The sequence below is a fragment of the Rutilus rutilus genome (genome assembly GCF_951802725.1).
Source record: "Rutilus rutilus genome assembly, chromosome: 25".
Taxonomy (NCBI): Eukaryota; Metazoa; Chordata; class Actinopteri; order Cypriniformes; family Leuciscidae; genus Rutilus; species Rutilus rutilus.
This window is the reverse complement of record NC_140229.1, coordinates 21,329,545-21,350,102: the sequence shown is the minus strand read 5'-3', so window position 1 is coordinate 21,350,102 and position 20,558 is coordinate 21,329,545. Positions and strand designations below refer to the sequence as shown.

Genomic DNA, 20,558 nt, shown 5'->3' with positions numbered 1-20,558 from the left:
GTTGATTGTACTGAAATGTGTGTTGGCAGTGCCTGTACACAACCATCTTAAAATTATAAAAATCCATCCAGTGTTTTTTTTTCAATCTTCTTATATGTTTTCCCCCATCTCAAATCAAGCTGTGACGTCACAAAATCGACGCCCCTCCCACGATTGTTGATTGACAGCAGCGTTTCAACACAGACCCGCCCTCGCTCGTGAGCGAGCTGTCAATCATAGTCCGTGCGGACCGGCGCGGTCATTGTTGATACGCTGGAGCACTGTCTATGAGCAGAATGGCGTCTAAGCGATTGTGGTGTTCTGTTCTTGGGTGTAATAAGGAACACAGCAGTCATTTTGATGTTCCTAAATCCGAACTGCTGAAGACGCAGTGGCTGAGTTTGTTTTCGAAGGGAATATTCCCCACGATCAACGTCAATGCTTTCATGTTTGCGCGAATCATTTCTCACCAGACTGCTTTACAAACGAGGATCAGTAAAGCTGGTTTTGCTAAGAAGCTGCTCCTGAAAAAAGGATCGGTACCAACTATTCGTGTTCCTGCTGCACCTCCAGAAGAAGAAGTGAGTGTAATGTTTTAACTTTATATTAATATTTATATTAATCTTTGCAAATCGCTAGCACGCTTCACGATGAATGCGGCTAAGGTTTACACTCAGGGTACATTACGGCATGTTTTCAATGTACGACGTTCTCAATATAATTCATAATCCCACGTTTATAATGAACAACGCGTTATGGTTATTGTGTTACAAACGGTGTACGCACAGAACAGAGGGGCGGGATGAGCAAAGCTCATTATCATTTAAAGACACATGCTCTTAAACGGCGTGCTGAAAACAGAGCTGTTTTTGACCAGGTAAAATTAGTGTTTTCTTACAATACTAATGAGAATTTTTAATTAAAGTATATTACAGACTTTTAATTTAGACCCTAAAGAATCATATTTTGCTTGTACAAAAATGGCATTATATGACCCCTTTAATGCTTTCCTGAAATGTGGGAAACCCTGTACAAGAAAAATGAAACTAGCACAGCTAATAGACTGCAGAATGCAACAGCTGACCAATCAGAATCAGGCATTCCTGATAGGTTTTTAATAAAGGAAATGTTGTAATGTTATAAATAGGGTGTGTTGTCTGACCTGCTGAGGATGATCTCAGAGTTGTATTGGACAGGAATGGATTCATGGAAAATATTATCAGCGGGAGTTTCCTCTGTGCTGTCACTGCAGTGCAAATAAACCAATCAAACATTGATTAACATTAATTCATCTCCTTACACATTACTAAACCTGTGGATCTTGAGCTATGAACTGTCACATATAATTTCTATAGTTACCTTAAAGCCTCAAAGACAACTTTGGCATCTTTTTCAAGCCGATTCAAGTTAAAGTCAAAGTATACCACAAACGTAACCTGAGGAAAAGTAACAAAATTGTTAAAATCATATCAGTCAGATCTGAAGACGAATGCTCGCAGATGTCCGTCTCACCGATTGGTCTGTCCTCAGGGCTGGATAACTCAATTGGCAGGTGAGTGTGTCTGAATCTTTCATCAGAGTGCACTTCACCTCTGCTTCATCAGTCTGAAAAATCAGAAAGCAAAAACTGCTGTTTTGAACACAAGAACATGCCAGTGCTTTTTAAGTAAAACACAAATGCAGTACACATTATATTGCACTTAAAGGGATAGTTCACCCAAAATTCTGACCAAAAGCTGTCGGATTTCATCAAATATATCTTCATTTGTGTTTCGAAGATGAACGAAAGTTTATCTTATGGGTGTGGATCCCTTTAAATTATGGGTAGAATCTTCTGGTGAGCCTGCCACAGCACCACTGCCCAGTTTTATAAAGTTCTTTTCACAATCATATATTGTACTGCTGATGTCAAGTAGAATATAATTAATGAATTGTTTGGATTAGTTGTAAAGTACCGGTGTTGTAAAAGAAGCGTAGAACAGGTTACTGGAGTGGCTGACTGTCACCCGTGCATTGTATGCATTTTCTTTCCTGTTCCTCACTGTCACAGTGAAGGAGAGTCTTCTCTTGTTCTGGCTGACCACCAGTGGAGTTTTGCTAGAAATAATAATAAAAAAACAAAACACTTGTATTTTTTCACTCAATTTCACAGCGATGCAATGGAAGAACTTATTTTGGATTCTCCAAAGAACCTTTCAGTGAAGAACCTTTTTTCATAGTGTGCAAAAGATCATTTTATTCATCTAAAGATCCTCTTATGGTATGGAAATGTTCCATGAAATATTAAAGGTTCTTCATGGAAGCTTCAGTGATAAAGAGCCTTTATTTTTAAGAGTGTAAGAAATTTATATGGATGTGTTATCGAAACTTTTCACAAAAGAAATTGGGTGCTAGTTAATTAGATCATTTCAAAGAGATAATTTATTAACATTTCTGTCTGGTTTAAGTAAGAATCTTACCCACGTTTCTCTTCACTCTCCACACTCAGTACCAAGTCACTGAAGCAAACTTCATCTTGGCCACAGTCCTTTGAGAATGGGATCTGGACCAAACCAAACCCCAGAGATAAACACAAGGATTTAGGGAGAGTTTCCTGAACAAAGATGATGCATTCTTCTATTCTTAATAGCCTAAGTCAGAGGATTTTAAACTGGGGTCCAGGGGGTTCCATGGGAAATTGGATAGATTTGTTAATTAATTGCCCTTTTTCTACACACATGCCCATCACAGTAACCCACAGGCACTTCAATTTTGGTTCTCGCAACACTCACAAAAAACTCCCACGCATTGGGACTGAAGACGTCTAGAACAGGGTTTGCGTCTGGATAGCTGAGAACTACGTCCACGCGCAAGGCAATTGAGTTGACGAGGTCAGGGGTCTCCTGCACATACACATCATGCTCTTCACACGTGTCCTGCGCAGAGACGCTGATGTCTTTCTGGAGGACCCGATCCAAGTTGCTGAAATAACCTCTAGGGCTGACCCGAGAAGACTGCAGGTCAGCATCCAGGGTCAGGTTGTACTTGATATCTGTTTTTATCAAAGGATGTTTAAATGCATTACTTCCTCTGACCAAATGTGTCCATCTCCTAAAAATATATGACCCAGACCAGAATCAGTATCCTTACCCGCTGGGCCCTGTGGATTCGTTGGTTTAAATGTTGCGCTGAAACACACTTTAGCCTTGAAGCAGGACACCTGCCTCCCACTGTTGCGACACGATTTACTCAGGATACTGATCTTATCAGGGGTGAAGGAAACCTTGGCTGTGACCACTGCAACTGTGCTACTCCTAAAACCACAATGAAAGAGTTCAAGAATGCATCAATTAAAACTCAACAGTTCAATTGATTTATGGGTTTTGGAACAAAAAGGAGAGTCCCACAGAAAGTTGATGCTTAGAGAATTGCTGAGGTGAAAAATGGGATTCCAGAGGACAGCTGGAGCGATCATTTCGCTGGCCACAAACATATCCAGATATCCCACCATGACTGAGGCCGTCGATGCAGCTGTTACACACTTCACTCAGTTGTTGAAGGTGGGCCGTTAATAAAGTATTACAAATTAGCATGGTCTCCTGTTACATGGGACGATCTAATCGTGAATTGGTTCAAATTCTCACCAGAGTTGGACGACTTTCCCAAAAGCCCCCACTGTGACATCTGGGATCGAGTCTCCATTTATATCTCCGCTGGCGTCTAGAGAACGGCCAAAGTACTTCAGCGCTGGGTCCAGTTTCGTTCCAATAATTTTCTAAATTTGTGAGAAAATTCAGAATTTTGGCACTTGCAATTACATTTTATGTGCTGAGAACTCAATGAAGTGTTTCGTTCTACCTGTGAGCTCTGCTTTCTGATGGTCTTTCTGTCTCCATAGTAGATGTAAATGGCACCACGGCCATTGCCTTCCAATGGGGCACCAACCACCACGTCACTGAAGCCGTCCAGGTTCAGATCTGGGACGACAGTGATGGCTGTCCCAAACCGAGCATTCTTTTGAGAACCCTCCAAAAAACCCTGGTTACTTAAGATACCCTATTAAAAGATAAAATGAATAATAAAGGGGTTTATTAAGCGGCTCTCTGAAAGGTCGCAACATTCCGAGGTGAATCAGTATTAATCTCAAATCAATATCATGTCCCCGTCATTATTTATGTGGTGAAAAGCTGTGTAATAAGTGATATGACTATATTATCCCTTAAATGTCCATCTTGTCTGAAATTGTTAACTTTGTGTGTCAAATAAATGCAGCCTTGGTGAGCATAAGAGACATCTTTCAAAAACATCAAAAAAAAAAAAAAAATCACCAAACATTTTGAATCTGGTGGTATTTAAGGTGCATTTGTGTCATGTTGGAATTATCATAATTCACCCTTGGCAGGGAGTTTGATTGACAGGCGATCTGACCAATCATAATCCACCATGTGCCACCAGGGTCCGAGAAAGGGTCCGAAAAAGCAGTCAGGAGAGTTAGTAGATCAACGTCGGTGGACTTGAACTTGAAAAATAGTGTATACTGATATCTTTCCTATAATGCTATATATCATGCTATAAATTAACTAGAAGGAAGAGATGATCGGTTTCCACAAGCAGCTTAAACTGAGCCTCTACAGCGATCTGTCACAACACATTAAAGAGCCAAAAAAACAATATTTATTGTTTACATTTCTTTAAAAAATAATGAAATTAGAAATTTCAGACTTTGTTTCAAATCAAAAGTAACCTGGTCTGTCCAGTCTGTCAGCGTGTTGTCAGTGTCCTCTTTGCTCTGCGATGTATTTTTCACTGCGTGAGAACATGTTGTGGCGTGAGAGCGGCGTGGCTTGTCGGACATGGCAACAGTAACTAAAGGGGGCGGGTCTTTGCGAACGGTCAATTACGGCTGACATGTAAAAAGTGTTCACGTCCCCATAGAACTCATAATTACAACTTGTAAACTGCATGTTTTGAGAGCTCCGACTTATACCACGTGACCGCTGTACCACCTGACCACGGCAGATTCATTTTGCCATTGATAGTGTTGCCACAGAAACATGAAGAGCTCTGACGCTGCGTCTGAAATCCATACTTAGTAGGTAGGCTACTACATTTGGTTTGAAACTTACTTCGCGACCACTAAAAAAGTATGCTCTATATAGTATGAACGTGTGTAGTTTGAATGAAATTCCGATGTATTACATCCGCCATGTTGTCACTAGCCGCGTTTCCATTACCCTTCAAATTCCGCAAAATGAAATTGCGAATTGAATATACACAAAGTTTTTACGCTCGCATGAGGTGGTTTTTCAGGCAATTCGAAAAAGAAATATTTCGCAAAACTGCAATGGAAACAGTTTTTGCGCATTTACAGTCACCTGACTTAGAAGGCGGGGTGTGTTTGGACAGAATACGAAACGGAGGTCTTTATTGAATTCATAAAAGACAAAATAATGACAGAAATACTGGATTCTAAACCTCAAAGAAATGCCACAATCAAGACCTCGGAGCAGAAATGAGTGAGAAAAACCCAGAAACACTTCATATGTGCCGCTCACAGACATGGGTCTTTCCTTTGCCATTAATGCTTGGATAACACGCCTACTTTTCCTTCCATTAATAATAATAATGTCTAGTGCGGTACGTGGCTGTGATATATATAAACTTACCAACGTCTGTTGCCATGATTTTTGGAATGACTTATCGCGAGAGGAAAAAATGTCGTTTTAGTTGCATAACATCGGTTAATGGAAACACCGTCATTTCGCAATAGTTTTTTATTGATATTTTAAAAAAAAAAAATCGCAAAAGTTTGGCGCGAATCTTTAATGGAAACGCGCCTACAGTCATGTGACCTGTACCGTCAGTTGCGTTGCTTCAGCGTAATTCACAAATCCTTTCCTGTGGCCTCATGGGATAGTAAAGTGTCCATCGAATGCGCACTTCAGAAACTCGGCAGAAGAAGTAGGTCACTTTTCGCATACTGTTTTTTGAATACTGTCTATTAGGGACACACTACTCTGTTGCCATACTGTTTTTCTCCTACTATATAGTAGGGAAGTATTCGATTTCAGATGCAGTGCGAGTCGAACGTCACATGTTGACATCTCATAATTACGGTAATTTACAACATGATGTGAATGCAACATTAGTGTATACAAATCTTTTACAACCTTCACTTTATTAGTAGGTTATAGTATACTGTAGCTAACTACAGAAAAAAGAGAAGGAAATAAGCACAATATACAAAATCACCTTGGTAATGGTGAACAGGTAGACTCGTCCCGTCTCAGACTTCTCCTCGCTCATGTACATCGGAGCTCCAACCAGCAGCAGATCAGTCACTCCATCAGCGTTCACATCAACGGGACAGAGAACACTGCCAAAATAAGACCCGATCTGCAAACCACAGACACCACAATTACATAAAACAGGACTTTACTGTCTAATGAAACTCAAGGTCATTGAGGGTCAAATGTACCTGATCTCCTCTTTGTGAATCAATGACCACAGGTTGTCTCTGGCTGTCAATAATGTAAACTATAACCTGTCCTCTATGAACGGCACGAGGAGCACCGGCCACATAAAACTCAGACGAGCCGTCAGTCACAGAGCTCACAGAGTAGCCTGGATATATGACAGGGGAAAATTTATACACAAAAATAAGTCACTTAATCTAATATGCTACCTTTTGGAAAAAACAACATTCCACTATTAATGTAAAAATTATAATATTTCAGTTCATTAGAAGATGCAACAAAACGACCTTTACTGCTGGAACAATGCTTACCAAGTAATGAACTGTGGTTTCTATCTTCCAAAATGTTCTCAAACGCAGCTTTGGGCAAAATGTCTGATTTCTGAGCAGTTTGGTGAACAATGGTCCCGATCCAATTATATGCTCCAGCTGCTCCCAGTAGGATCACATCCTACAACCAAGACTCAATGTAAACCACCAGGAGAAAAATTAATCTGGAAACACTGATGGAAATACACAGACATATAAAGCCAGCACCTTATTTCTGGTCTGGTATGCACTGAACCCCACTTGAGACATTTCCAGTTTGAAATTATCCCCACTACCTTTTCCAACACCTAAAGACGTCAATGAACAAAAACAAAGAAAATATTTATTGACAATATATGTTTGTAAAGAAACGCATGTCTGTTACATTACTCTTAAAAGACTTTCATTTATATGTAACACACAGTAAAATCAACATAATCATGGACCTTCAATGTTGAAGATTCGATCTCCAAGAGTCCCGACAATCTCTATAAGCGTCGCCTCTTCAGACACATTGAAAAAGTATTTCTCGGATGGATTACTGGCAATTGACTTAATCTCAGCGATGAGTTTGCTTGTGTCAATGTCATTCCTTATATAATATCCAAGCACCTAAAAAAAAGTGCAAAAATCAATCCACCTCTTCACAACATTCATAAATACTGAATATTAAGACCCATAAATGAATTCATGCCTTCACTTAGGACTGTACATCTTTTTATTTTCACTAACCGCAATGCCAAAGCGAGTAATATTTTGGCTCTCGCATGCCGGAATAACGGTTTTCCTCAGATTTGCATCATGTGACTCTCCATCAGTTACCACCACCATCACTTTAGTCGCCCCAGGACGACCTCCGTATTTGGCCAGGAATGCCTCCTTTCTGTGAGATCCAATCACCCGCAGAAATCCACACAAACCCACCAAGGGAAAAGAAAGCATTTAGTGCGAAAACTCTGTAAAGCTAAAGTGTAAAAACGACTTTATAATCACAGTTATAGTGGTTTTGTATATATACTATATCAACTTTAGGCACTTTTTTTGTTCCAGGAGCAATTTATTTAACTTTTTCCCCCATTATGTTATATTAAACAAAAGAAAGTAAACTTTTTTTGATCATGTCTTCATTATTTTTGCTGCTTTTCAAATGCCTTTTATGTAAAAAAAAAGTTTTGCTTGAGATATTTGATATATAAGTGATCTGTGAAGGAAACAATGAAAAATCAAAGTACTGTAACTATCACTTCTGAGCAGAATATGTACACTGTAAACATTTTTATGATCAATAAGTTCTCACAACTTATGCTTTTACAGCAATAAGTTATACAAGATTAACACATTTTTAAGTTAATGTAATTTAAGTTGAAATGACAAACATTCAAGCTGATTGTACTGAAAAATTTAAGGCAGAAACTTGGGCTTTGTTTACAGTGTAAGTCTCATTTCTAATCAAGTTGTAATTGTCAAATTATTGTGCAAAAAGTGTAACACTACTACTATTCCTGCTACTACTATGAATAAATTAGCCTTAGTTGGACAAAACATCAACCAATCTCATTTGCACCACTGCCATTTCCATCACAGAACACAATATCTTTATGGATATGGAGGAAATGTTCGTCTTTGAGACATAAAAAATGAGATATAAGATGAAAACAATCTGCTGCGATGTACGTATGTCCACTGTTGGACTTGTTTAGAAGACTATGTACCGTACATATAAAAAGTGTGTTTTCTAAGATTTTATATAAAAGTCATAAATTACATATGCAGTTGAATGAGGCTCTGTCCTTTACTATATTTCAGTAAGAGTAATTCAGGTGAAGTTGTTCAGAAAGAATCATGCATACCTGGCAAAATCAATGGCTTTGAAAGTATTAGTCTCTAATCCTTGTTTCTGCTGAATTTCTGAAGCTGCTTTAATCATGGCCTCTTTTGTCTGATAGGTATTCAGGTTGAACTCGAACGAGGTGTCAACGGCGTACTGCATCACACTGACCTGTCACAAACGAAATCAGAAATATATGTAAACAATCGAGACAAAATAAAAACAAAACAGGTTAAACAAATTGTACACAAGCAGTCTTGACTGGCCTGAGTGCTTTGAGGTCCAATGTCTAAGTTTTCCAAAAGTTTCTTGAGAAAAGCGACGATTGGTTCCCATGGGTATATACTGTTGGATCCATCCAAAACAATGGCAATGTCCATAAAACTGCCACAAGCTGTTTGAAAGAGAAACGAAACAACATAAATGTTAATATTCTGCTGGGGATTCACAATGGAGATTAACCTGACCAGTAAACGTTCAGAGACAGGACATGGAAGTGTGTTTGTACTTTGAATGGCAGGGGAAAAGACCGACTGGAGTGTAAACTGTGGGCTCACTTCAGCACAGATTCCTGGGTAGAAATACAGACTTCCACAGAGCTGAGCCCACAGAGGACCACATGTCTGAAACACAAACACAAATATAACTTAGTATAATAACAACTGAGCACATGACATCCCACATAAACTAACTGAAAACACAAGTAGAAGAACCTATTTTTCAAAGAAGCAGTTTTTATTATTAGAGCCACACGATTAATCGTTAAAAGATTGCGATTTCGATTCACAATCTTATTCCTAAATGGCAATTGGCAACGGTTACTTGAGTAACTTGATACACAAAAAAAATTGTATCAGTTATACAGTTACACCAGCAGGTGGCGACAAGTGACATTTGTAATTAAATCATTCAATCAAGAGATTAGTTCAATAAGGCTGATTCATCCAGTAATGAAACAAATCTTTATGAGAGAGTCGTTGAATCATTCTTTCAAAATGATTTTTTTGGTGCAGCAGCAATTAACATTTTGTCAGAAACTCTAGAAAATTGCTTGTTATTTTGTTTAGTTTTCTATTCAGAATCGTGGGAGAATCATTTGTGATCTCTATTTAAAAAAAGAAAAAGTGTGATTCTCAATTAAAGGGATGGTTCGGAGTAATTTCAACCCAGGGTCCTTTGCACCATGACCTCGAGCCAAACACCCCGCCCAGAAGCTTTTTTTCCCTTGGTCAAACATTATTAAAGTTAGAGCTTATTTAGAGATATCAGCCGAATGGCTTAGTGCAGGCGCTAATGGATCCAAGGTTGTATCTCGTAAATGACCCCACTAATAATGCCCAGAATGATACCAAACTTCTACAGTAGTACAAATAGGTTCTGTACTCATAAAACGAGGCATTGGAAAGTTTGTAAGTACATCAGGAGTTTATTTAAAAACACTTGCCTGATGGCTTATGCTACCGCTAACCCGGACGTCGAGGTCGCTTCCGTGATTTGGGAAAAGCCCGTAAAATAAATATTGAAGAAAAATAAGTCTTTATTAATTGATAATCTGCCCCGTAATCATAATTTGTGTAAAAAGTTGTAGTGTTTTACTGCCTCTAGTGTTCAATTCAGCTAGAAAATGCATTAAATTGTATGTATAGGTACGTTTTTGAATTTTTGCATAAATGTACGTAGAGGCACACTTTTCCAATGAGCCTGCAATGCATCAGTCTTACCATAAACCCGCTGTTTTTGGTTGTTGGAGTTAGAGTTAGACCTAGACTCATGTTGATGTTGTTGCTGTTGGGGATTTTTGGCATATCGACTGAATCTGAGGGCATATTAAACTAGACATTAGACATCTTCACCTTTACTTCATAATATTTCATCATTTCTTATTAAAAATCCAAGAATTTGCTTTTGAACTTCACAGCATGAGATTGCTCTGTGAACAGATGACACTTTTTGATGTACTGTACCTCACTGGGAATGATGGGAAATGTTTGCTTACTCTGAAGGTTAAGTGCCTGACAGCTGGATCCAGGCTTGTTAACCTCACACTTATAGATTTCTCCCCTCCGATTTTGATTGTATCCCTTCCATGGAGAACCCACGAGGAGCCTGAGGAACAGTATTAGGTGTTAGTTTAGTCCTACTATCCTGAAGTACAGTTTCAGGTGAGTTTGCGGAGCACATAGCAGTTATTAAGGATATTCTACAAGACAGGATTGCACAAACAGATTTAATGAACAGTAGCCGTAGGGTGTGTTTTTGAAAGCGATTCCAAGATTACGTGTGTGTAGGTGCACTGAACATCTAATATATAATCTAAACACACCCACTAAATTACACAGAATATCACTGCAAGGTCACCATAATGTGATAAATGGCTCTGCCCAGACTAAACACAACATTCCTCAAACAGTGACACACAAACTTCCCATTCTGAGACAACATCAGTCCTCGTTAAACAGACACATTGCACAACAGCTTATATATAAACAATACAACAAATACAGCCTACCATTGAAAAACAATTCCGCTACTTTAAATAAAATAAATTTAAGCAGACATAGGCCTACATCAAGTTAACCTAAATGAGAATGTGAAATGTTGATCTGGCAACCAGCTGAAATAACGTAAGCCCGTTTTCAACTAAAACTTTTTATGTGTTTTGGCCGTTGATTTACACACCAATGGCGTTTTGGTGGCCTGGAAAACGGATTTCAAAGTGCAAGTTTTTGAAAAGGATACCGTTATTGCCTCCGTGTAAGTAAGTTTGTGAAATTGTGACCTCATGTGCATGTGTATTAGCCTACGTACGGAAGCTTTGTTTCCGCCACAGAGTGAAAAATAAAAAAGGTAAATGCGACTTTTTAATCTCACAATTCTGACTTTTTTTCTCACAATTGCGAGTTTACATCCCACAATTCTGACTTTTTATCTCAGAATTACGTGATATAAAGTCGCAATTGCAGGTTATAGGCCTAAAGTCAGAATCGCGTGATGTAAAGTCGCAATTGTGTGTTATTAAGTCAAAATTGTGTGATATAAAGTCGCAATTACGTGTTATAAAGTCAGAATTATGAGATATAAACTCGCACTTGCGAGAAATATACCTGAAATTCAGACTTTTTTCTCTCAGATGCATGTATCTCGCAATTCTGACTTTATAATACGCAATTGGGAGATATATAGTCAGAATTGCATGATATAAAGTCGCAATTGCGTGTTATAAAGTCAGAATTGTGAGATATAACCTATTCTGTCCAAAAAAAAGTCCCTTAGAATTGGGACTTTATATCTCACAATTCTGAGAAAAGATTGTAGAATTGTGATATATAAACTCGCAATTATGTGTTATAAAGTCAGAATTGCGAGGAAAAAAAGTCAGAATTCTAAGCAAGCAATTGCGACTTTATTTTACGCAATTCTGACTTTCTATCTCGCAATTCTGACTTTATAACACGCAATTGCGACTTTATTTCACGCAATTCTGAGAAATAAAGTCAGAATTGCGAAATGTAAACTCGCAATTGTGAGATAAAAAGTCGCAATTATCGTTTAAAATTTTTTATTCTGTAGCGGAAACAAGCTTCCATAATTACGTGTTCAGTGCATGTTTCTTTACAAAATGACATCGCCACCTAATGACCTGGCATCAATAATCCAACGTTTTAAAGTCATTTTCACGATCTGTGTGAACCTGGTGTGAACAGGCATTGTTTTGACAATGTTGCCGTCTGTACGTGAAAAACGCAAAGTTTTAGTACAATCATTGTGTAAACGTCCCATAAGTTTAATTGTATTTAAAAAATAAAATATAAACACACTTAAACTTATTTTATTTCAGCAAGTTGCCTTGCAATACTAAATAACTAAAACTAATTACAAAAACACAACATTTCTAAACTTTAAAATGAAAATAAAACAGACAATACAAAAATGATACTAAAATAACACAATATGTGTTATCATTTCAATTAAACGTTAAAATGAAACAGACAACATTTATAAATTTAAAACGTCTTTGTTAAGTATGTAACCCTAGTCCCCTGAAGAGGGAACGAGACGCTGTGTTGAAGCGCTGTGGGAACGCCTCTGCGTGATTGCATCATGAATGTGATTGGCTAACAAATTCTAAGACAGACCAAATTCACACAGAGTGCTTGCTGAAGACACAGAAGCTGACGCTGTTTGTTCCAGGTGTGCTTTATAGTTTCCTGGTCGATAACGTCACATGACGTTCCGTCACGCCATTGGACTGGTTTCATACGTGCTTCATGACGCAATCACGCAGAGGCTTTCCCACAGCGTCTCGACGCAGCTCGAGTTCCCTTGAAAGGGAACTATATGGTAACAGGGATGCAAATTTAGACTAAATGAAGCTATTACTCAGTAGGGGCTAGCTAATTTGAGAAAAGTAATTGTTTTTAGTTATTGATAAATGTTTGTTTACCATAAATTAAAGAAAAAGAAATTGTTACAAACAGTGTTGAATGGTTTAGTTTGACAAACAACATCAATACAATTGTGTAAAAATTAAGAAAATGGAATTACACTTACTTTTGTTCAAGCCATAAGAACTGTTGCAATTTAACAACATCTTAAAAATGTTTGTAATGGGAAAACAAACATGTTTTTGGTAATTAAAATTAGTTAATTATTAACAGTATTTTGAATATCAACTCAGGAGATCATATCAAAAGTTTGACATTGTTGTAAGATTGTAATTATTGTGTGCAGTTAGGTGGCAATGTTGGACAGGACAAAAATCAGCATTTTAAGAGGGAGGATACAGACATGAAGCAGTTGACCACCTACTTGTACTAGAATAATTCTTAATGAGACAAAAAAAAAACTAATGAGAAAAGTAATAGGATACTAAATAAGGAAAGTTCAGGGGATTTTAGAAACTGACGTACATCAATTTTCAAAGTGAGTACATCAGAATAAATAGGGTGAAACAGAGTCTGGGTATAATAATGCCTCATTGTCTATGGTAACGGCTTCTCTCTAATGTGTTTTGTGGGAGGCCAAACCAGATCAGTCAGACGGAGCTAATGCTGGACTCACAGTGAGAATGATGACATCAGCAGCATTCACAAAAGCATGAACCATCTAACAAACATGATGTCACCAAAACCGTCCGACGCAGCGGCCCACGCTAGAGCAGGAAATGCCTCATCTGACCTGTTGCACAACAGAGAATGTTAACAAATACTCTCATGAAGCTTGTCTACTCTAGACGGTGAAGGTGACGGTGACCAGAAGCGAACAATAACAATGGCCCATCAGTCATCAAAGTTATCAAATGTTTAGGGAAGTCGTGTACAGTTTAGATGAAAGTTTTCTTTGTGTTTTAGAGGAATGGTTGTATACACCAACAATTGTTTGACTTATTGCAGTTGTTTTAGATCATGTGTTAGTATAGCTATTATGTGGGAATGAGGGGAAACCCTTAATTTCCTTGCAGATAGATTCGAAAGAAACTTGAACAATCACAGGAAGTGTGTGTGTGTGTGTGTGTGTATATTGAGTGGAGAGATATACTGGAGGGGGAAACAGCTATCAGAGTGAGTGTGGAAAATGCTGAATCCATTTGGATGAAAATTTTGGATGAATAAATAAAAAGTAGGGTTTTTGAAATAAACCTCTCCTTTGCCAAATTCATTGTTTCATTTTCATTTGATTGCATTTTAAAAGATTATTGTTAATGCGTTATGCCTTCATTTGATTCCACGGTTGATAATTAAATCCTAAATCCAGAAAGAATCTAAACACACAACACAAGAATTTCTGAAAAAAATTAATATTTCATAGGGATCTATTATTGTAAAAGTTCAATAAGTTATTATATTGTTAAAGTTTTAAGAATTTAATTGATTAGACATCAACTTTGATTATTAAAATGTAATTAAACCAATCAAATTGAATCCAGAAAAATATAACTGGAAAACACAGAATCTGAGAAAAAATAAAAGTATTTGTATTTCACAGGACCCTAAAATGTAATGTTTGTCAAACTTGTAATACATTGTTGATAAAAAGTTTCACGATTTAAATTAACTACACATGTTTTTTGATGACAAAAATTTCATTGGAGTCCAAAAAAAAAATAAAAAAAAAATAAATAAATTAAGAAAAAATAAAATGGAATTTGGGAAAAAAATAAAACAGATTTCATAGGGCCCTAAAAATTTAATTTTTGTTAAATTCTAATAAACTGTTGATAATTTATTGTATAAGTTTCACGATTTAAATTAATTACACGTGTTTTCTGATTACTAAAATTTTTATTTAAGTCCATAAAAATTTTAATGGAATAAAAAACAAACCATTTTTGATGTCTAAAATTCCATCTAAGTACAGAACATTTTAAATGGAAAAATAATAATAATAATAATTACAGAAAAATAAAAATGGAATTTGGAAGAAAATTTTTTTTATAAAAGGGAATTTGGGAAAAATCTAACAGAGCACTAAGTATGTCGCAGGCCTGTTGCTCTGGTCATGTGACTCCCCTCGAAATCCAATAAAACCTGAGAAATGGGATATAGTTTTTCAAGTTATGTTAGTATTTAAATGTTCCTTTTGTAGAGTATGTTTTTGGAAAAATAAAGAGTACCTCAATTCTCAAATAAAACTAAATCCAACATAGGGACAGACAATTCTCACAATAATAAACTAAAACAAATAGCACGCAATTCCCATTATATTTTACACATCTTACCATTTTCCTTGACCGTTACTGAACTGTTGTACAGAGTAACCAAACTGTTCTTCTGCCGACCCTGAGAAGATCTTAGCTCCAGAAGTCCCCACATTAAAACCCTGAGAGTTATCGATGATGAAACCTGTTGAGACATGCACAAGTCTTGCATAAGTCTTTTGTCTTAACAAATAAACCAACATAAACATATTATACCAACAGCACATCTGGTCTGATGCTGCATAATATCCCCTGAAACAGAGTTGTATTTTTTAAGAGGTATGTGATGTAGACATGCCACAGCATGAACGTGAACCTGTGAGTGACTGTGTGCAGGAAAACTTTGATGTGGGGATTTTCGGAGATAGTAAACAACATTTAGTCATAAACACAGAGATAACCTCCTCTCTGTGTTTTGCAAGAGCTTTATGGGTCAGTGACATGAGTGTGGAAATAATAATAAAGAGTATCAAATCTTTTTAATAAAGAATTTAATTATTTTAATGTGGCTTTATTTGCTTAATGTTCTACTTTATGTCCCCAAGAAAATGAATTTGAACCAAAATGAAGTTTTTGTATGTGTGAATTGCATTTTATATAATAAAAGAGCACCATGTCATTGACCCTTATACCTTTTCTGATTGACATTTTGACATATTGTGTGTTATTTGCAGGTCCCATCGTTGAAATATTGTGAGACGTCATTGGTAATGTAGACATTTTCATTCCTTTGCACCTAATTGAGACTGTGTTGAATAAAAACCTATAAAGAATAAGCTAGAAATTGAAAGCAAGTTGATTTAGAGCTTCATGAGCTGTAGAAACATGCCTGAGCAGGGATTATCTCTGATGACTCAACTTATGCTCTCAAAGCTCCCTGCGCATCTGCATTTTAATCCTGGCTATCTCTGTTTATATTTATATTAACGTTTTAATCTAAAGTTCAGTAGAAAAGAGATAAAGTGCTAAAAATATGTCTGAGCAACACAATCCATAACACCATGATGTTTCCATGAATGAAGGAACATATAGTATCTCCTCTTACAGAGTTCTCCATTCACAGTCATCACACAAAGAGAGCCTTTAAACAGTGTGCGGACACATGAAACGAGACAGAGGAAGAATTAAGCATGAGCATGGACGGAGACAAAAAGGAGAGGTCAGACTGTGGGGTTAAAGAGAGAGAGAGAGAGAGAGAGATAATGTGTTTCCAGTCCAGTGCCTGTTTAGACACTGAACTTATTCAGACAATGACTTCGACAAGCATCCTGTAGTAGTCCTACACCATTTTAACCATGATGTTTTGACCATTGTGTGGTTATGTGGAATGATTACTAATAATAATCTGGATAAAAAACATACTAATTACAGTGATCCCATAAAAATAACCTTTTTTTTAAAAAAAAAACCCTTTGTACCACTATGGTAAGTGGAATGGTGTTATGAATGGAAAGGTTCCATGGATGTTAAAGACTCTATAGGGAACCACTTATGCCAATAAAGGACCTTTATCTTCATGCCATGTCATAATTAGTGTAAATTCGAGATTATGACTAAAGCAGTGTCCACTCCTGTGAAGCCCCCATTAATTACTTGCTTCAGTTCAAATTAATAGTTAGCACAGCATGTTTGCATATGAAATATTAAAAAAATACTTGCATTTACATTAGCACAGCTATTGCTGATGGAATGAAATATTAAGCTACCATAACTACACATATCCAGCCAACCACAAGCTGACCAAAGGCTGTCAGACGACCAAATAAATTAAAAACATGTTAACTTTCAAACTCAATGAGAACAGACAAGTGTATTCTATGACAGTCACCTAGTGTGTAGTTTTAATAATGTTAAAATGGTTGTAGGCTTATGAATTTGATAGTCCTCCCACACGCTCTTCTGATTGGCTGTTTGGCTGATTTGGTTGGTGTGGACAGACAAATTGCTTGTCACTGTAGTTTCATTGCATGGCCTCTGGTTAGGACAAGGTGTTACACTTCAGCAAAATGGTAACCACAGAAACTTCAACACAACATAAACTTGTAAATGTTGAATAACTTAACATCAACCACTAGAAGGTCTTTCTCTTTACTCAAAAACTCATAAATACCACTCAATTTTAATATTTACAATCGAGTTTCAGCAAAGCATGATGGGAACTAAAAATCAACTTAATGCCAACAAAAATTATTCAGAAAAAAAGTTTGTTAACTTAATTTTAAACATTTGAAAATGAAATTCAATGCTAATGACGATCAAAATACTCAAGAATTGTGTTGCTATAGCTCATTTTGTTTCAATCATGATAACCCTCTAAGTAGTTTTGGTTTTGAATATGGCTATTTTGACAAGCAGAGCGGTGCTGAGAGCTGTGGGAACAAAGGTATAGACATATAGGGCCTGTTCAAAAACCCACACATGCGGTCTCTGCCACTGGAGAGTGTGTGCATGCAACAGGAAGTAAGTGCGCAAGACTGTCCCAGGTCTTAAAAATAACTAAGCTCATTGCCCTTAAATGACAATAAACACACACTAAGAGTCTCCCACATCATGTTCAGGAGCTCAAGTGCCCTGAAATCACGAGATGTCGAGGAAAACATTCCACTGTAAGCTAAATTAATTAGATATTACATATAATTTGGTAGTAAAACAAAGTGTTGCACATTTTACTGGTGCAGAGATGGGTACTTTTCTCTTAAAAGTAGCACTATGTGACTTTTTCGCCTTTAACAGTTAAAAAACAAAACTGCATGCATTTTGCAGAAGAACATTGTTTTGGTTGTGCAAAAAATCTGTATGAGTTTTTGGTTACACTTTATTTCGATAGTCCACTTTAGACATTCTACTAACTATAAGTAACTTTTCAACTACATGTCAACTTACTCTCATTAGAGTATTAGTAGGTTGTAGTAGACTGTTAGGTTATGGTTAGGTGTTAGGGTTCGGGTTAGGAGAATAAGTTGACTTGTAGTTACTTAGTCAGTAGAATGTCTGTTGGGGGACCATCAAAATAAAGTGTAAGCAAATATTAAGCTAACAGTCTGCTAATCCTCTAATGCCAGATAGGTGACATGTAGCAGCAAAGTGTGCAACACTTTGTTAGTAGAATGTCTAAAGTGGACTATCGAAATAAAGTGTTACAGAGTTCTTTTCTTCTGTTAAGAATGTTGGTAACCAGACAGTTGATGGTAGCCATTGACTTCCTTAGTATTATTAAGAGAGTATAACTCTCAGGATACCAACATTCTTCAAAATATCTTCTTTTGTGTTCAGCAGAAGAAACTTTGGAACAACTTGATGATGAGTTAATGATGACAGTTTTCATTTTTAGGTGAACTATCCCTTTAAGAGATAAAACCAGTTTAGATGGAAAGGATCTCAAGCTGACTAACTGAAGAAGTTATTGTAGATTTACCCATTAGACACGGTACTTCCTTGAAAATAAATTCCAGCACAGCGCTACAACAACCATAATGAAATTATCCTTCACAAAACATAATGCTTTACAACGAACTCTGTTGGAGAGCTACCTATCTAACTTTTCTGTGTGAGGTACAATTTCCTGCGAAAAGCATCCCACTCTGTTTTAAATATAAACACTTATAATAGGCTTACGTAGTGAATCAGGGTAAGACAAAAACACGTTTTGGAAGATGGATTGAATTGATGGTGTTTTGACTCATTATTAAAATTTTGTTCATTTTGAACAAAAAAAGTTACAAAGTGCACCTTTAAAATATGGTGTCGTCTGTTACATGAATACTGAAAAGACATTTAGAAGTTTATTTTAAAAAGCAAAGTATTGCAAATCTAAATAAAGCTCTGTAAGTATTTGCATTTTTTGCAACACTGTAAGTGTGTCCTATCAGTTAATCAAACGTTCTGAACACATTGATGTTGAACACTTGGGTTATACAGGAAATGTGTCATGTGAGAAGATAAGGGGTCAAGTGCAAAGACCGCAGTTGTTGGTATTTGGGCGAGGTGAAGGCTTTCAGAGGATATTACGTATTGCATGTAAAGAACCCATCAGCCTCTGTCATCTGTTTCGTGAGAAAGAAAATGAATGCAGTATTGATTATTCAGTTTTTTACTGAACAAAAAGTAACATTTCATTTTTCATATCATTTTTGAATGTATGAGACAGATATTTTTATATAGCATGTTAAAATTGTCACTTTTTGAGGGTGAGCAAAAACACACTGTTTTGTGTCTTTTCCTTTAAATGCAAATGAGCTGCTGCTCCCGGCGCAGAGGGCTTCAAGAGCTCCCTTTCAACTCACACAGACATGCACTGAAACTTGTAGCCTTTTATGTTCAAACCAGAGTCAGACAATGATGGAGAGACTCAAGAAGAATTGACAACATGTACATGTAGAAGCAACAGGACATTTCTGTATGGTTAGTTGATGAATTCATGTAGTATGTGTAGTTATCTTCTAGTCATTGATTAGCATGTTCTGTCTTGATAATCTATAAATCGCGTTCCAGAAGCAAATATCTCCCTTTGCTTTGAACTTTGAGCATTGTAAATTTGCAGATGTTGTTTATGCTCAAACAGCAACATTACACTCTAACTAAAGTTAGAAAAGTGAAAACATAATCAACCACCCCTTTAAGTAGTCAACTCTGTTATTTTTCATTTTGTACAGTAAAAAACTGAATAATCAATACTGCATTCATTTTAGACTTGCTTTTAAACATTTAGTACTGTCCAGACCTGGAAAAGAGGGTTAATAGCTAAAATAATTATAAAACTGTCAACCCTGTTACCTAAGGCACAGCTATATCGCAATATAATTACACATTTAGACTGAGATGGCATGTTTCATGTTTTTTTTGTCTAATATAATGTTTAAAATCATACAGAAATGCACTTTAAAAACAAACTTTAAAATAAGAAAAAGAAAAGTCACCTAAATTACCCTTTTTTTGTTTTTCAAAGGTCATACTAACATCTTTGATGAACTGCATATAGTTTACATGCACATCATACTTTATACAGTGCAGATCAAAAATAGTCAAATATATGTTCCTCACAGACCCAAGAAAACTATTCTATCTCAAATACATTGAGTTTTATTTCACCTACAACACAATTTAGCACTGTTCACACATTCAATTTGGCCAAAAAAAGAAAAAACATGTTTGCATAAGTTGGCTACTTACACAGAACAGTGAGAAGTACCTGCAGCATGTTCATTTTTAAGTCCACAGTGATATTCAGCATCAACATGAGCTCTCCAGTGTATCTGCATCTAGTTCAGTGTGAGCGTGTGTGTGTGTGAAAC

General features: G+C 36.7%; 1 protein-coding gene across 1 annotated transcript in view; it reads right to left on the bottom strand.

Moving 5' to 3' along the window:
- The window catches only part of itga2.2 (integrin, alpha 2 (CD49B, alpha 2 subunit of VLA-2 receptor), tandem duplicate 2), a 27,352-nt gene extending 6,794 nt beyond the window's left edge, over positions 1-20,558 (bottom strand). The window contains exons 1-22 of the mRNA XM_084399900.1: positions 20,437-20,558; positions 15,289-15,412; positions 10,567-10,676; positions 10,292-10,386; positions 9,079-9,193; positions 8,837-8,964; positions 8,593-8,741; positions 7,475-7,625; positions 7,189-7,354; positions 6,971-7,050; positions 6,746-6,884; positions 6,437-6,582; positions 6,211-6,354; positions 3,817-4,014; positions 3,603-3,733; positions 3,109-3,272; positions 2,751-3,010; positions 2,439-2,521; positions 1,935-2,076; positions 1,492-1,584; positions 1,339-1,415; positions 1,142-1,225 (exon numbers count right to left, since the gene is read on the bottom strand). Of these exons, the coding sequence (XP_084256026.1) occupies positions 1,142-1,225; positions 1,339-1,415; positions 1,492-1,584; positions 1,935-2,076; positions 2,439-2,521; positions 2,751-3,010; positions 3,109-3,272; positions 3,603-3,733; positions 3,817-4,014; positions 6,211-6,354; positions 6,437-6,582; positions 6,746-6,884; positions 6,971-7,050; positions 7,189-7,354; positions 7,475-7,625; positions 8,593-8,741; positions 8,837-8,964; positions 9,079-9,193; positions 10,292-10,386; positions 10,567-10,676; positions 15,289-15,412; positions 20,437-20,503 (2,846 nt within the window). The 5' untranslated portion in view covers positions 20,504-20,558. The remainder of the gene's footprint in view (positions 1-1,141; positions 1,226-1,338; positions 1,416-1,491; positions 1,585-1,934; positions 2,077-2,438; positions 2,522-2,750; positions 3,011-3,108; positions 3,273-3,602; positions 3,734-3,816; positions 4,015-6,210; positions 6,355-6,436; positions 6,583-6,745; positions 6,885-6,970; positions 7,051-7,188; positions 7,355-7,474; positions 7,626-8,592; positions 8,742-8,836; positions 8,965-9,078; positions 9,194-10,291; positions 10,387-10,566; positions 10,677-15,288; positions 15,413-20,436) is intronic.